The 18,789-nt window shown below is 38.1% G+C and overlaps 1 protein-coding gene across 1 annotated transcript in view; it reads right to left on the bottom strand.

The window, feature by feature from the left end:
• Nucleotides 1–2,576: 2,576 nt before the first annotated feature.
• LOC131543074 (uncharacterized) overlaps nt 2,577–18,789 on the bottom strand; it is a 23,542-nt gene continuing 7,329 nt past the window's right edge. Inside the window, exons 2-3 of the mRNA XM_058780288.1 lie at nt 3,786–4,439; nt 2,577–3,590 (exon numbers count right to left, since the gene is read on the bottom strand). Of these exons, the coding sequence (XP_058636271.1) occupies nt 2,980–3,590; nt 3,786–4,439 (1,265 nt within the window). The 3' untranslated portion in view covers nt 2,577–2,979. The remainder of the gene's footprint in view (nt 3,591–3,785; nt 4,440–18,789) is intronic.

Below are 18,789 nucleotides of genomic sequence, written 5' to 3'. Positions count from 1 at the left end.
CTCAATTACAACATTACGATAATTGAAAATAATTGTGAACATCATTAGTGAAAAACTCAATAATGGGGGCTATTTAGGGTGTAATTGTCCTTTTGGTGGTGGAAAGGTCATCCTTTAGACTCCCTCATCCTAACTTTACGCGTTCACCGAGAAAGCAGTTATGAATATGTCAGATTAAGGAGATTAAAGCATTTTGGAAGGACGAGCTGTTGTTTACGGTAGCGACGGGTAGCCAGGCGTCTTCAGTCACTTCTATTTGGATTAGAGGCCAGACAGTTTAGTGAGAGAGAAATGGGTTTTCCGCTTAGACGTGGTTTGGTGCCGACCTTGAGATTTTTGGACTCCGGGCTGCACATTTGCAGTTTTCAAAAAAAAAAAAAAAAACCCAGAGCACTCATACTTTTTGTTCCACTTCTGAATTTTGTGCAAAAATATCAAAGAGTTGACTTCTATCGCTGTATAACAGGCAGAAAAAACATGCATTTATCTCGTGCCCCACAAATCTTTTTTACTCCCAACGTCTCTGATCTCCCTATTTGCATGAACAGAATGAGACGCAACAACCTTAAATAACCTTCAAGAAGCTCTAGACGAAACTTTTGTTGTCAGATGAGTGACTAGTCATGCGATCCCTCTAAAGGAATAATGCCACTCTGAAAGAGGTGCATCTCTTTGAATATTACACCGCTGTTGAAATGAGTGGCCTCGCATATTATAGTCTTGCGTCACGCTGAGAGGAACATTAAGAGCAAACTCATTTTCGCACAGTGTCCTTATGCAGTTATGCTTCAATACAAGAGGACGTTCATCCACAGAAGTCTTTTTAATAGGGTAAATCTCATGAATGCTTCTTTTTTTTTTTTTTGATTTACTTTATTAATATAATTATTTATTTACAATTTGCTATTATTTATCTTAATTATTTATTTAATTGAAATATATATTTTAAATATAATTTTCCAAGCTGGATTTTTTAAATACACAAACAAACAAACAAATAAATAAATTCATTCATTCATTCATTCAACGTTATATTATGTGTTAATTTATGCTCACTATAATTAAGAAAAAAAAAAAAAAAAAAAAAAATCCAGACATTTCACTCTAGTGCTAGAAATATTTAGAATGTTTAAAATCTTTTCGAATTTCTTTAGATTTTTTATTTATTGTTTGCATCTACTTGAAAAATAATTTAGGTTTAAATTTGCTGGATTGTTAAGGAAATAATATCATAATGAAAAAAGAAAATAATCTTAAGAAAAGTGTCACGGTGGTGTTGCAGGAAAACGCAGGAGTCGAGGAGTAAACTTAAATAGTTTTGAATAAATTAAAATACAGATGACAATCCAACATGAAAGCTTGAACATAAACGAAAGAAACAGAGGGAACGTAACGGGTTGACCAGACAAAGGAGAATTGAACAGGCAGGAACTAAGGGGGTAGGCACCCTGGAGGCTGGTGCAGGACAGGGACATGGGGGAGGCCTCCAGGGTGGATCAGGGAGCTCAGGGAGCCATGGCGGAGCAAGGAGATTGGGGAGCCCATGGCAGCACAGGCAGTCCAGGGGCCCATGGCCGAACAGGGAGCTTTAGGGAGCCATGGCGGGGTAGACCATCCAGGGAGCCATGGCGGAGCAAGGAGATTGGGGAGCCCATGGCAGCACAGGCAGTCCAGGGGCCCATGGCCGAACAGGGAGCTTTAGGGAGCCATGGCGGGGTAGACCGTCCAGGGAGCCATGGCGGATCTGCCTCCGAGGCCATGGCCCCAGCCCCGGCCTCTACGACCGGAGCCCTACTATCAAACATCCCAAAAAAAAAAACCACTTGTGGAAAATCCTGGCTCTAAAGGCCCTCCATGGGCTAGGCATAGGAGCAGGAGCCCTCCCTGGCCTGGATTCGGGGGCTGGAGCTCTCTCTGGGCTTAACTAGAGATCAGGAGCCCTCCCTGGGCTAAACAGGGAACAGGAGCCCTCCCTGGGCTTAACTGGGGATCTGCAGCTCTGCACTGGACTCTGGTCAGGGGCTGGAGCTGATAGTGAAGCGAACTCTGGGGCTGGAGCCGACACTGGACGAACAACTGTGATGTGACGTGACTCTGGAATGGCCGGCAGACTTGAATAAGCAGCGGCTGGCGAGCTTGAGTGAGCCGCAGTGTTAATTTCGCTGACGAATAATTTTTGTCATAATTTTCGTCAACGACATTATTTTGACTGACGACAACGAGACTATAACGAACGAAAACTCTTTTTTGAATGACAAAAATTATGACGTAAATCTATTGACATTTACGGCAACAAATAAAAACGAGACGAAAATGTTAGGGAGGGACGATTTGGGAAGAGATTCATTCAAAACGAATCTGCTGCATAGGAGGTTAGATGCGAAAATATGAACCGGCGGGACATAAGCTAAAATACATTTGCTGCACGGCGCATAAAACGTTCAAAAATGTAAATATGTGGGAGTAAGAGAAGAGCAGGCATATGGATCTGACGACACAAGAGAGAACTCAATTCGGTCTGGTTTTCTGAGCACAGACACTAGCCGGGTTTCCATCCAAAGTTGCATTTACATTTACATTTACATTTACATTTAGTCATTTTGCAGACGCTTTTATCCAAAGCGACTTACAATTTGGGGAACACATGAAGCGATTCATCTTGAAGAGGCAATTCGACAAAGGAAGTGCTTGTAACACCAAGTCTCAGGCATTGTTTAAATAAGTACAAGCTAGCAAGGGAAGGAATAAGTAAGGAGAAAGATTTTTTTTTTTTTTTTTTTTTTTATGTGTAGGTTGAAGTCAAGTAGTGTCGAAAGAGATGAGTTTTCAGCTGTTGCTTGAAGATTGACAGGGATCCAGTACTCCGAATATGGGTGGGAAGATCATTCCACCAGCCAGGAATGGTGAACGAGAATGTTCTGGAGAGTGATTTTGAGCCTCTTTGTGATGGTACCACGAGGCGTCGCTCACTAGCAGATCTCAGACTTCTGGAGGGATGTAGATTCTTAATAGTGAGTGCATGTAGGCGGGTGCTGAGCCTGTGGTTGTTCTATGAGCAAGCATCAGTGTCTTGAACTTGATGCGAGCTGCGATTGGTAGCCAATGCAATGAGATAAAGAGAGGTGTAACATGGGCTCTTTTGGGTTCCTTGAAGACCAGTCGTGCCGCCGCATTCTGAATCATTTGTAGAGGTTTGACTGTGTTTGATGGAAGTCCAGCCAGAAGAGCATTGCAGTAGTCCAGCCTAGAAATGACAAGGGCCTGGACAAGAAGTTGTGCAGCATGCTCCGTCAGAAAGGGCCTGATCTTTCTGATGTTGTGTAGTGCAAACCTGCAAGATCGAGCAGTCTTTGCAATGTGGTCTTTGAAGGTCAGCTGGTCATCAAAGATTACACCAAGATTTCTGACCGAAGTTGATGGGGTAATTGTTGATGAACCTAACTGGATCGTGATGTCATGCTGTAGAGTTGGAGCGGCAGGAAAGACAAGAAGCTCAGTCTTTGCCAGGTTGAGCTGGAGGTGATGTTCTTTCATCCATGCCGAGATGTCTGACAGGCAACCTGAGATCCTTGCAGCTACCGTTGGATCATCTGGTTGAAAAGAGATAGAGCTGTGTGTCATCAGCATAGCAGTGGTAGGAGAATCCATGTGCCTGTATGATGGGACCCAGTGATGTAGTGTATGTGGAGAAGAGGAGGGTCCAAGAACCGATCCCTGAGGAACCCCAGTGACCAGTGTATGTGCTTTGGATACCTCCCCTCCCCAGGCCACCCTGAAAGACCTACCAGTGAGATAGGATTCAAACCAGCGAAGTGGAATTCCAGCGATGCCCAGTGATGAGAGAGTGGAGAGGAGTATCTGATGATTGACAGTGTCAAACGCGGCAGATAGATCCAGCAGAATGAGGACTGATGATTTGGAATGGGCTTTTGCAATTCGCAGGGCTTCAGTGACCGAGAGAAGCGCAGTCTCAGTTGAATGGCCACTCCTGAAACCTGACTGTTTAGCGTCCAGTTTGTTGTTCTGTGAAAGAAACAATGAGACCTGGTTGAAGACAACACGTTCAAGTGTTTTCGCTATGAATGGAAGGAGAGAGACAGGTCTATAGTTTTCTATAAGAGAAGTGTTTAATGTAGGTTTTTTGAGCAGTGGGGTTACCCGAGCCTGCTTGAACGCAGTGGGGAAGATGCCTGTGAGGAGGGATGTGTTGATGATGTGTGTGAGTGTCGGTAAGAGCGTGGGAGAGATTGCTTGCAGAAGGTGCGAGGGGATTGGGTCAAGAGGACATGTTGTAGGATGGTTGGAGAGGAGAAGTTTGGATACTTCAGCCTCCGTCAGGGGACAGAAGGAGAAAATGGGAGGTTTAGCAGTGGAAGTGGTTGGTTGGGGGTCCTGTGTGCGTGGAGATGAGAACTGATTACTGATCGATCTAGTTTTGTCTGTAAAAAGTAGCAAAGTCATCAGCTGTAATAGAAGTGGTGGGAGGTGGTGGAGGAGGACAGAGGAGAGAATTAAATGTTCTGAAGAGATTACGCATGTCTGGAGCGCTGTTGATCTTGTTGTGGAAATGTGAGGATTTGGCAGTGTGGACATCAGCAGAGAAAGATGAGAGCAGAGACTGATACCTACTCAGGTCCGACGGGTTGTTTGATTTGTGCCATTTTCTCTCTGCCGCTCTGAGTTTAGTCCGATGTTCACGAAGAACATCAGATAACCAGGGGTTAGAAGGGGCAGTCCGTGCTGACCTAGAGGAGAGAGGACAAATGTCGTCTAGACAAGAAGTTAAGGTAGAGCATAAAGTTTCAGTAGCTGTGTTTACATCCAGAGATGAGAAATGGGTAGGTGAGGGAAGAGAGGAGGATACTACAGAGGAAAGATGGGAAGGAGAAAGGGAGCGCAGGTTTCGTCTAAAAGTAACCGGTAGGGGGGTTGGTGGCACACGGGTAGCAAAATGTAGTGTAAATGTAATGAAGAAATGGTCCGAGATATGTAGCGGTTGTACCAGAATGTTATCTGCAGTACAATTGCGTGTGTAAATTAAATCAAGTTGGTTGCCTGATTTGTGCGTGCTAGTAGTGGTAAGGCGATTGAGATCAAATGAAGCTAGTAGCGAGTGGAAGTCTGTAGCATAAGGCTTGTCTAGGTGAATGTTGAAATCACCAAAGACTAAGAGTGGAATGCCATCCTCCACAAAAGAGGACAACAACCCGTCCAGCTCCTCTAGGAAGGTGGCTAGAATTTGTCCAGGGGGACGGTAGATTACCACAATCTGGAGTTTTATCGAGCTGATACATTAATGGCATGACATTCAAATGAGTTGTAATTGCAAAGGGTAGAGTGGGTTGAGTATTTCCAATTGTGTGAAACGAGCAGGCCAGTACCCCACCCGACCAACTTGACGCCAAGTATGAGAGAAAGAGAAATTAGTAGAGAGAGCAGCTGGGGTTGCTGAGTCTTCTGGACGAATCCAGGTCTCAGTCAAGCCCAAGATGCTGAGAGTGGATTTTAAAGAAAAGGCAGAAATGAAGTCAGCTTTGTTGACGGCTGACTGACAATTCCAGAGACCCACCGAGAAAGCCAGAGGTGTAGTGGAAGATGTAGAGATAGGGCGTAGGTTAGCAGTATTACGTTGCCGTCTGCGAGTGATGTTAGAGCGTGGCTGAGAGAGAACCGGAATGTTTTGGAGACACATGATAGAGGTAGAAGGAAAGAGGATAGGAGAGCAGAGTGAGGAAGGAAAAAGTCGCAGGTCTTTACACTCCTCGGTCTTCACACGAGGAGGCTGAACACGACGGCTGAACGCTTCCGCAGACGCTTCCGCGTCAGCGCACACACCTCAAACAAATACACAGTCTAGAGTGAAAAAAAGCTGTGGTCGCTTTTAATTAGCACAACCACCAGCCAATCGCAGGGCAATGGCTCAAATCGAAACTAACACTTCGCACTTAAGTGCAGGAAAGGAGTTTAAGCTAAAGGGCAGTTATTATAATGATCAATAAGTGCAATCAAAAATATAAACCACAACGAAAAAGCAGAATAGAAATAGGTAGGAAACGAACTATTCTTTCCTAGCAACAAGGAATTAATTTAAACAACAGAGCTAAGAATGAGTATTAAAACACTTACGCACTGCCGCCTGTCTCTTCTGGTGACTAATCGCCTTCTCCCGGGGTCTAACAGTGCCCGAACAGTTTAAATAGTTTTTACAGTCGCTGTGGTCGCTTTTAATTAGCACAACCACCAGCCAATCGCAGGGCAATGGCTCAAATCGAAACTAACACTTCGCACTTAAGTGCAGGAAAGGAGTTTAAGCTAAAGGGCAGTTATTATAATGATCAATAAGTGCAATCAAAAATATAAACCACAACGAAAAAGCAGAATAGAAATAGGTAGGAAACGAACTATTCTTTCCTAGCAACAAGGAATTAATTTAAACAACAGAGCTAAGAATGAGTATTAAAACACTTACGCACTGCCGTCTGTCTCTTCTGGTGACTAATCGCCTTCTCCCGGGGTCTAACAGTGCCCGAACAGTTTAAATAGTTTTTACAGTCGCTGTGGTCGCTTTTAATTAGCACAACCACCAGCCAATCGCAGGGCAATGGCTCAAATCGAAACTAACACTTCGCACTTAAGTGCAGGAAAGGAGTTTAAGCTAAAGGGCAGTTATTATAATGATCAATAAGTGCAATCAAAAATATAAACCACAACGAAAAAGCAGAATAGAAATAGGTAGGAAACGAACTATTCTTTCCTAGCAACAAGGAATTAATTTAAACAACAGAGCTAAGAATGAGTATTAAAACACTTACGCACTGCCGTCTGTCTCTTCTGGTGACTAATCGCCTTCTCCCGGGGTCTAACAGTGCCCGAACAGTTTAAATAGTTTTTACAGTCGCTGTGGTCGCTTTTAATTAGCACAACCACCAGCCAATCGCAGGGCAATGGCTCAAATCGAAACTAACACTTCGCACTTAAGTGCAGGAAAGGAGTTTAAGCTAAAGGGCAGTTATTATAATGATCAATAAGTGCAATCAAAAATATAAACCACAACGAAAAAGCAGAATAGAAATAGGTAGGAAACGAACTATTCTTTCCTAGCAACAAGGAATTAATTTAAACAACAGAGCTAAGAATGAGTATTAAAACACTTACGCACTGCCGTCTGTCTCTTCTGGTGACTAATCGCCTTCTCCCGGGGTCTAACAGTGCCCGAACAGTTTAAATAGTTTTTACAGTCGCTGTGGTCGCTTTTAATTAGCACAACCACCAGCCAATCGCAGGGCAATGGCTCAAATCGAAACTAACACTTCGCACTTAAGTGCAGGAAAGGAGTTTAAGCTAAAGGGCAGTTATTATAATGATCAATAAGTGCAATCAAAAATATAAACCACAACGAAAAAGCAGAATAGAAATAGGTAGGAAACGAACTATTCTTTCCTAGCAACAAGGAATTAATTTAAACAACAGAGCTAAGAATGAGTATTAAAACACTTACGCACTGCCGTCTGTCTCTTCTGGTGACTAATCGCCTTCTCCCGGGGTCTAACAGTGCCCGAACAGTTTAAATAGTTTTACAGTCGCTGTGGTCGCTTTTAATTAGCACAACCACCAGCCAATCGCAGGGCAATGGCTCAAATCGAAACTAACACTTCGCACTTAAGTGCAGGAAAGGAGTTTAAGCTAAAGGGCAGTTATTATAATGATCAATAAGTGCAATCAAAAATATAAACCACAACGAAAAAGCAGAATAGAAATAGGTAGGAAACGAACTATTCTTTCCTAGCAACAAGGAATTAATTTAAACAACAGAGCTAAGAATGAGTATTAAAACACTTACGCACTGCCGCCTGTCTCTTCTGGTGACTAATCGCCTTCTCCGGGGTCTAACAGTGCCCGAACAGTTTAAATAGTTTTACAGTCGCTGTGGTCGCTTTTAATTAGCACAACCACCAGCCAATCGCAGGGCAATGGCTCAAATCGAAACTAACACTTCGCACTTAAGTGCAGGAAAGGAGTTTAAGCTAAAGGGCAGTTATTATAATGATCAATAAGTGCAATCAAAAATATAAACCACAACGAAAAAGCAGAATAGAAATAGGTAGGAAACGAACTATTCTTTCCTAGCAACAAGGAATTAATTTAAACAACAGAGCTAAGAATGAGTATTAAAACACTTACGCACTGCCGCCTGTCTCTTCTGGTGACTAATCGCCTTCTCCGGGGTCTAACAGTGCCCGAACAGTTTAAATAGTTTTACAGTCGCTGTGGTCGCTTTTAATTAGCACAACCACCAGCCAATCGCAGGGCAATGGCTCAAATCGAAACTAACACTTCGCACTTAAGTGCAGGAAAGGAGTTTAAGCTAAAGGGCAGTTATTATAATGATCAATAAGTGCAATCAAAAATATAAACCACAACGAAAAAGCAGAATAGAAATAGGTAGGAAACGAACTATTCTTTCCTAGCAACAAGGAATTAATTTAAACAACAGAGCTAAGAATGAGTATTAAAACACTTACGCACTGCCGCCTGTCTCTTCTGGTGACTAATCGCCTTCTCCGGGGTCTAACAGTGCCCGAACAGTTTAAATAGTTTTACAGTCGCTGTGGTCGCTTTTAATTAGCACAACCACCAGCCAATCGCAGGGCAATGGCTCAAATCGAACTAACACTTCGCACTTAAGTGCAGGAAAGGAGTTTAAGCTAAAGGGCAGTTATTATAATGATCAATAAGTGCAATCAAAAATATAAACCACAACGAAAAAGCAGAATAGAAATAGGTAGGAAACGAACTATTCTTTCCTAGCAACAAGGAATTAATTTAAACAACAGAGCTAAGAATGAGTATTAAAACACTTACGCACTGCCGCCTGTCTCTTCTGGTGACTAATCGCCTTCTCCCGGGGTCTAACAGTGCCCGAACAGTTTAAATAGTTTTACAGTCGCTGTGGTCGCTTTTAATTAGCACAACCACCAGCCAATCGCAGGGCAATGGCTCAAATCGAAACTAACACTTCGCACTTAAGTGCAGGAAAGGAGTTTAAGCTAAAGGGCAGTTATTATAATGATCAATAAGTGCAATCAAAAATATAAACCACAACGAAAAAGCAGAATAGAAATAGGTAGGAAACGAACTATTCTTTCCTAGCAACAAGGAATTAATTTAAACAACAGAGCTAAGAATGAGTATTAAAACACTTACGCACTGCCGTCTGTCTCTTCTGGTGACTAATCGCCTTCTCCCGAGTTGCGAATTTAACTTATGCACAAAATTGGAATATCGCATAAAACATTTGCGAACAAGCACCGTTTCCATCCAACGAGTCAAAGAGAACAAAATCGTCACTTCCTGGTAAACTGGGAAGTTCTATAGAAAACTAGGATAAGCTACTGAATATAATCATTTTCATATAATCACACAGTAAATGCTGTCATTGCTTTCGGAGGTGAATGCTGCTGTTTGGGAACACAGTCGTGTAAGGTTTATACAGAAATACTTTGATGACAGACTTTGCTCAGGCATTTCAGAACGACCATCTCCCATTATTCGCATTAACCATTTTTCGCACAAGTCAAAAACCGTGAGTTTTTAAAGTGAGCGTATAAAATTTTTGGCAAATTTGACTGCGGAGCGGCCGCTTACTGTCTTGGTCTGGCTATCTGTCACGGTGGTGTTGCAGGGAGAGTGCAGGAGTCGAGGAGTAAACTTAAGTAGTCTTTAATAAATGAAAACACAGGGGATAATCCAACATGAAAGCTTTAACATAAACGAAAGCAACACAGGGAACGAGTTGACCAGACAAAGGAGAACTGAACAGAACTAATATACACAGGATAATTACAAAACACAGGTGCAGGGGATAAATCAATGAAACTAAACAAGGACAGGAAGGTGACCAAATAAGGAAACACAGAAAGAACTCAGGGCACAATAAGACCAAAAACATGACTAAAAGCTATTTAACCTTTTTTTAAAAGGTTAAATTTGACCCATTTATGCAGCAGCACCCAAGCAGAAGGAAGTATTGATACAGTCGTTCATGAAGAGGTGTGAGAGAGCTGTATATTTAAAGGCATTAATTGAGCATCTTTCTCCAAGCAGTCTGATGGATGCTGTAGCCCGTGGCCACATCCAACACCATCCTGAATAATTCATCTGCTGCCTTTCCACATTATTTGCTGAAGGTCCCAGTGCTACACGGGTTCTCCACCTCCTACCTTGTTCTCTTTGAGCTGAGCTAATTATTCAGCATTTCTGAGTGTTGCAGGGCTGGGTTTTTTTAATCAGCGACATTGAAAGCTTAATTTAAAAAAGCATGAAGTGCGTGTCATGTCCGCATACTGTTATTGTTGGGCTAATGTCACTACAGAGTGACCTGAACTCAAGCACCCTTACTGTTATGTCAGGACTGTCAGTATGCCTTCTATTCATTATAACATGTGTATTAGTGTATATATGCTGCTCTGGATATTAGGGCTCAAATCCATTTAAAACATAATCAGATAATTTAATGATTTGATTAATTATGCACTGATTAATCAAATTATCAATATGCACTGCTAAACAAACAAACAAACAAACAAATAAATAAATAATGCATTTTGTTTCACCCCAAATTGCATGAGATATTTATATTTTTCGGAGAATATACTTTAATTAATGTTAATGTTTCTGGCATTTCATTTAACTCTGCTTTCATTATAAAGTATTGCTGTAAATAAGTAGTGTTGCTGTAAATATGTTTTACATTCTTTTTTACAAACCAAGTGTCAAAACTGAAAATATATACAGCTAAATATATGTTTGTTGACATGTGCGTCTGTTTTTCTGTGGCAGATCTCCACAGACAGATAAAGATTTTGCGAGGCCCTGAGGGTTAAACGTTTCATTGCCATCTGAACATGAAATCTAGTCAGTGTACAGATTATTTTTTTATCTCTGTCTGCATGATATGCTGAGCGATTGTGTGATCTCTATTGTTATTAATTCAACAGCTGCATGTAAATTGTCCTGCGCTGACAGTCTGCAAGTTATGGCTGTAATACATCGGGACAGAAATGACTGAACGCTTGCCACTTGCGTATGATATTACGTACGGCGGAGAGATGACTTCAGATGCTTCAGGCCCTGCAGCTCAACGACATAATCGTGAGTCGTGAACTGCTCAAATATAAACCAGTTGTTTCATGAGATCACAAATGACTTTAATCTGTTTAATCTGCACACATCGCAGTCTCAGCAGTGTTATTTTAGTGCCATTGAGATACTAGTACAGTTTTTATTCATATTTTGAATTCGTTTTTATTTCATTACATTCTTTGTTTTAATTTTAATTTTAGTTAAATTTGTATTAGTTTTGTCTTATTCGTTTTAATACATTTTTATTTCACTTTTACTTTTAGTAATTCACCAAGTTAAACTAAATTAAAATAAAAAATGTTGGAAATGCCTTTGAATAAAAAATGTAAAAAAAAAGTTTCTTTTTTTTCAAATATTTGATTTTATTTGTTTTGATTTCATTTAAAGTAAATAAAATGTCTTTTATGGTTTTAATTTTAGTAAATATAACCCTTGACAGAAAAAAGAGAAAAAGTTTTTTTTTAAACTGGGTTACTTACTCTATATTTACATGGACAGAATAATACACACATTTATAATTATTACAATGATTACGCTAATACAAAATAATATATAATTAATCTGTAAACAATTTAGGGCCAGAAATTAAACAAAGAAATGAATAAAAAATAAATTGAAGAAATTATTAATAAATTGAAGAAATTAGTACTTTTATTCACCAAAACAGTAAAAGTATCAAAAGTAACAGTAAAAACATTTAAAATGCTTTTCATTTGAACTTTTTGGAAAGAAAAATATTACATTTTACACAAAAAAAAAAAAAAAAAGGAAGCAGTACAACTGTTTTTAACATTGATAACAATAAACGTTGGTAACACTTTAAACCTTTATATAAAATACATTATAAAAGTAGTTTTAATGAATTAATTAAGCCTTATAATGCATTATCTCATGAATAACTGTAACCAGAGTTATAATACATTATAATACTTATCTATTCATTGATTAACCTTTAGAAAACACAATGCATTAAAACATGACAAACAAACTTTCAAATATTAGAATGCATTTTAACTTTGGTTAAAATAATTTCTGAAAAGATGTAATGCATTACAACGTACATTATCAATACTTTACCTTTATATTGCATTATACATAACGGCTTTAATGTAAAGTGTTACCAAACTGTTTCTTAAGCAGTAAATCAGCATATTATAATGATTTCTGAAGGATCGTGTGACACTGAAGACTGGAGTAATGATGCTGAAAATTCAGCTTTGATCACAGCAATCAATTACATTTTACATATATTCACAGCTATTTGAAATTGTAATAGTATTTCAAAATGTTGTTTTTGCTGTGTTTTTAATTAAATAAATGAAGCCTCGTGCATAAAAGAACATTAAAACCACAAACTTTTTGTGGTCTGTTCATGACATTTCAATATTTTATGGATCTTCAAGAAGTTTGACTTTGGCAGTTAGCCATGCATGTTGCTCAAATATTAAATTTAATGCAGATTTTGGCTTGCAAAACAGTGACGGGCCAGGCCGGTTGTCGAACAGAGACAGAATCAAGCAGCGGTGGTTTATGAGAGCTGCCAGTACGTGAGAATAATGGCCGTTACTGTGAACTGAATTGCGGTATTTGGTATTTGAAGGCAGCGTGAAGGCCCACTTCAGTCCACTTCCACACCGTGTGTGTGTTTGTGGATATATATTATGAGAAGAGGAAATCAAAGCAGACGAGAGAGGTGTTCCTGTATTTGTCTTGGTCTTGCTGTGCTGCATAAGGCAGTTTCCCCTCCGGACTAAATGAAGACAAAGATTCATTCAGTCTGTCAACAATCAGAGCATTCACTCTCACTGAGCCTGTGTCCGCTCTGCGCTCTAACTAGTGCACTTCAATTCATCACTCAACATTTTCCCCTGTAGAGAGCGCAGCGGACGGCTCTGGAAGAAAAATTCCCATTCATTTTCTCCATAGAGAAATTGATTTTTAACGATAACATATAAACCTTTCAAAAACAGACCTACCGTGAGCTGTGAGGTTCAAATCTTTTCAACTTAATTTGTGAAAAATCATGTTTAATACTGAATCTGAATTCTCACTGAAGATGTGCCCAGAAAGATCCAGCCGTCAGAGACCTGGCTTATAATGGGAATGTAAATTATGGCAAAAGAGTTCAGAGGCCGGCCATTCCTGTAAAACTGAAAATACCTTTACACATATAGTATCTAAACATTTTTCAATGTCTTGCTTTTATACGCATACATGAGTGTAGGCTAGCTAGTTCTTTTATTATGCTGTCGTTTTAACTTACATCATTTGCAATGCAGGAATTACATTTTATTTCATCATAAAATGCATTAGTTATTGTACCTTTTATCTTTTATAGGTTTTTATTATAAAAGGTTTTGACTAGGGGTTTTATACTTTTTGATTCAAGTTAAAGTTTATTATGTTATTAAATGGTATATTATGTCTGAACTGGTTGAGTTATGGCTCTGAACTCAGCATTGGATAGTCATGGAAAAATAGTTTCAATTGTACAGAAATAAGTGGCAAAATACTGTAGAAATAATAATTTTTATTTTATTTTATTTTATTTTATTTTATTTTATTTTATTTTATTTTATTTTTATTTTTATTTTTATTTTTATTTTATTTTTATTTTTATTTTTATTTTTATTTTTATTTTTATTTTATTTTAAAGCATATGCTTCAAAGTTGAAATATTTTAAACTACATTTATGCCAAAAAAAATTATGTTTAATACTGCACTTTAATTCTGTAATTGAATTCTCTCTTTTTAATGATTTGGAATTCATAATATTTAATTGAATTTAAAATGTAATTTTATTTTAAATTAAATACAATTTTTATTAAATTTAATTTAATACTGTAGTTGAATTCCCACAAATTTTTTAATGATTTGGAATTCATAATATTTAATTTAATTTAATTTAATTTAATTTAATTTAATTTAATTTCATTTCATTTCATTTCATTTCATTTCATTTCATTTAAACATATATGAAAAATGCATGTACAATAATCAGCCAATTAATTCAGTTGTTTCATTAACTATTAATAATCATCAGCTTTCATGTTTTGTAGTGAGAATCAGATGATTCTATGGAGGTTAGATGGTTTGGTGCTGAGAAGAAACTCTGCATAGGTCCATGGAAGTTGACATATAACAGAAGATCTGATGAAACCAGGAGTCGTCAGCATATTTGCAAACTGCAGGTATTTTGCACACACTAGTTTGCTCCGTGTAAACGTGTGATTTGGCCTCCTGTATAGCATTGGGGTGCAGGTGGAGTGGGAGCATGATAAATACTATTTTACGAATTACATTTAGCGATGCCAACTTACGGGAAACAACGCAGCCTCTGATCATTTATCAAAGATAATGGGTCATAGTTTACTTCCTGACACGCCACATACATCATAAAGTCTGACCCCTGCTACAGCTGCTAAACTAGATTATGTGATGTCAAACGCTGTTTCAGAGGCCAGCGTACAGCGTGCCTTATGTTTTGGTTCAGTCAGTATGGATTTTAGAGGGAACGCCATAATGCACAAAGCAGTTTCATATATATTTTGCAGTGTTTTTTATTTTGAGTTAAAGTATGTGAATCCAAATGCATCTAACTAGGTTGCCTTCAGAGCATTTGTCTATCATTACATTGCATTCTTTAGCACACTTTAGCAGCATTGATGTTAACTGTCTACATTTTCTCTTTCAGATCACAGCAGAGCAAAAGTTTGAAGAGAATCAGGGTAGTTAAAGTTAGTTAAACTTATACTTGTTTATTGAATGCATGCAGCGTTTGCACACTATGGAGTATGCTTCTGGTCTTAATGCTAATGTAATGGAGTTCTGGTTGTGCTTTTCCTCCTCCCAGGTGTCCATATTTGATACTCATCCTTCATCTTCATTCTAGATGAAGATTACATGCTTAATTAATGGCTAATTAGCCTGTGGCTTGGCTCTGATGGCAGAGAGACAGACACAGAGAGATGACCTTTAGCCCAGCATGAATCCCGCAGGTCATAATGACTTCAGCACACAAACATCTTCATTAATGACTGATGCTCACAGCAGCACAAGGGTCATGGATTAATCAGCATTCATCATCCTGCTACCATGTTTTCCAATTTCAGATATCAGTTTGGACAGATTACATCAACTCGCTCTCATGTTGAACTCAGCTGGCAAAATCGTGATTCAATCAATCTAGTGTTGTTAGCTAAAACTAAAATATATTTTTGAAATTTAAAATAAAATATAAATATTGAATTCAAATAAACTAAAAGAACAAACAAATAAATAAATGTTGCCTTGGCAGCTAAACTGAAATTAAATCAAGTTGAAGTACTATAATTACTAAAAAATAGCTGAAATAAAACAAATCTTAATAAGGTCCTTTTAGTTATTGCATTAAGTAGCAATAACAATTAGTGATGCATTTGTTACAGTATTTATTCATCTTTGTTAACATTGGTACAAATATACTGTTCATTATAGATTTAGATTTAGAAGTATTTTTTGTTAAATTAATGAAGTCAACTAATGTTAGCAAATGGAAATTTATTTGTAAAATGTAAAAAATAAAGCAAAATACGATTGTTTTGGAAACCAAAAACTAATAAAAAAGGCAAACGTGCATAACAAAATTACAAAAACTTAAAATTAAAAATTAAAAAAATAATACAAATCAAAAATGAAAATATTAAACTAAAATAATTAAAAAAATTAACACAAATTAAATTCATATAAATAATATAAAAATAGCACTGATAATCGTTTATTTTTTATTGTACCTGTTTAATTACTTTTTCTTAATTTAGAGCTACACTCTCAGAAATAAAGGTACAAAAGCTGTCACTGGGGCAGTATCTTTTCAAAAGGTACACTTTTGACCTATTAGGTTCAAATATGTACACTTTAAGTACTAATATGTACCTTTAAGGTACCAAAATGGACCCTTTAAACATGTAGGGTGAATTCGGGTAATCTGGGACACCTAAACTCCAGTGTGTTTATTTCCTGTTCTAATCAAATTTAGTCAACAGGACTTTTACTATAATTTTAGCATGGAAGTCATGTGACAAAAATCACATGACTTCATGGGGGTGATTCCACAGAAAGGGGCGGGGCACTTGTCAATCAAGAAGCTCCCCTGGGAATTGCATGACAAGGTCAATGACATAGGATTCTGACTAGATTAATGTTAAGGACATAAATCTGTCATAAATAAGACAATGTTCCTAATTGTTGTCAAATTATGTTTGTGATGTATTCAAGCAACAAAATATGTATTAAAGTGTTGAAAATGTTTTTTAGTTTTTTCTTTCAAATATTTGTTGTCCCACATTATCAAATATGATTGAGAATGTGGGACGGCATGCTTTGGGTAATCTGGGACAGTCTTCAAATGGGGGAAATATGCATTTAGGGACTTTGTAAATCTAATGACAAGGGTTAATATATGCCATAATGAGAAATGGGAGTTAATTCTGGAGGTTATAACATTAGCACAAGTTCACAGTAGCTAGCAGCAAGCTAGAGAGATGCTACAAAGACGGAATTTGGGAAACGTATTCCAATAGCAAGCAAAGGTATCAGGATGAAATAAACCGTTCAATTAATTTCCCAAATTCCCAGTTAGTTTAGTATATACAACGGTTCAAATCACTGAGCAGGAGGGGGATCTGCGCCCAGGCCAGTTCACAATGTTCTGTTCACAAACGCACGCACACACACACACACACACGCACACACACACACATACACACACACACACACACACACACACACACACACCCACCCACCCACCGTCATTAAGTGAGATAAAATATGAAAATATCCATGGCCTTTAATTAACTCAATGAAATGTATTACAAAATGCAATGGCACCACAGCATCAGGAAAAGAGATGGCAATAGAAAGAGCGAGGAAGAGAGAGAGAGGGAAATAAGAGAAATATGAAGAAGCTAAACCGATGGAATGAGAGTAAAATGAAGGGAGCTATTGGTGATATTGTGTTTGGCATGCATAAAGTATGGTGAATATAGGCTTTTTTTAGGCCTAATACATATGTCCCAGATTATAAAGTGACCTGTCCCAGATTATCAAATTCAGCCAGAATTTTTTTGGGGGGCACAAAAACACTAAATAGGTGTGGCATGTCTCCTCTGGGCATAATATCTACATTATTTCTTCTGGTGTGGTTAGAAAACATCTTGGGGATTTCAGAAAAGTCTAATGTGTTTATCTAACGTGTTAGATAGATATCGAAATAAATCGCAGAAGTCAAAATTGCAAAAAATGTCCCAGATTACCCGAATTCACCCTACCTTTTGAAAAGGTACCGCCCCAGTGACAGCTTTTGTACCTTTATTTCTGAGAGTGTAGAGTGTTGAAATGTGTTTTTAAGTTCCCCTCTTTAATGCATTTGTAAAATGTGATGAATCAGTGTTATATAATATAATGCAGCTGAAATTATAGCTCAAATAGTGATGAGTATGTCGTCAGACTTGGTTGGACTACAGTATAATGTGTCTTTTCTGTAGCATCTCTCGGCTCTGAAAGCACCATTGGCTAAACGTACAAATTACATTTGCACTCCGTGTAATAACATGAACAGGTGACATCAATACAAGAGTGTGATAACATGATAGAAAGTCAATGCCATCCAGAATCCTAAAGGATTCAATTCTCTCCTCTTTTCTAAGAGACTCGTTATAAGTCAGAATCATTTATTGGGATTGTGGGTAATGGACGTGAGGCAGGACTGAAGCACTGACATGTTCACAAGTGCTGCTCACGCCATTTCTGTATGCATGCTGTGTTCTTTATGAATTAAATCATTATTAAAAATCTATATCTGAGGAATGCTGTATCCAGCGTCCTTGACCTTCCCTTTCCACCGTAACATACTGTAAAAAAAAAAATATATATATATATATATGTTTCAAAGATTGTTGGAGTGCATTTCAGTCTTTGAAAATTCTATGAAATTTACTAGCAACTTCTGGGTGAAAACTCTTTATTCATTTAAAAAACACAATTTTTAAATGAATAAATAATGTTTAATTTATTCATGATATTCTTAATAAATTATTTCTGAGATAATTACAAAACAGCACTTTTTAAACCGAATGTGCAACACAATGAGATCAAGTTTAACTGAAAGTTTATTGCATAATGTGCACATACTGTTTTTAATAATACGCAGCCTACTGTACACGCCGCACATTATTCTAGTATTCCGTTGTGTATTCATAGTTTTCTTCTAATCTTATTTTCTTTTTTTTTTCTGCATGTGGACAGGAGAAATATTCCTGACACGTGCTGGAACATAAATGTTTGATTCTAAATCCAGTGCATAATGCAACACGCAGCCAAGAGCTGAGGGCTTTATTTTCCTGTTTCCAGCAAATGATTGTAACTTGCACTTCACAGTTCGACACTCCCATTTTTTCCCTCGACATCATTGACATCTTCAATCATGGTAAAAGAGAGCTGTGACCGATGCAGTCACAGTGAGGTGACATTTCTTTGGAGTTTTGAACAGCATTGACTGCCGGCTGTGCTGATACTTCAACGGTGACAGAATACAGAGCAGCTGACGGGCCGCCGTGAAACATTGACTCTAATAATTAGTTTGGTTATTCAGCATCACGGAAAAACGA

The sequence above is a fragment of the Onychostoma macrolepis genome, chromosome 06 (assembly GCF_012432095.1).
Source record: "Onychostoma macrolepis isolate SWU-2019 chromosome 06, ASM1243209v1, whole genome shotgun sequence".
In the NCBI taxonomy this organism is placed as follows: Eukaryota; Metazoa; Chordata; class Actinopteri; order Cypriniformes; family Cyprinidae; genus Onychostoma; species Onychostoma macrolepis.
Note: the sequence above shows the minus strand (reverse complement) of the source record. Positions and strands in the feature narration are given on the sequence as shown.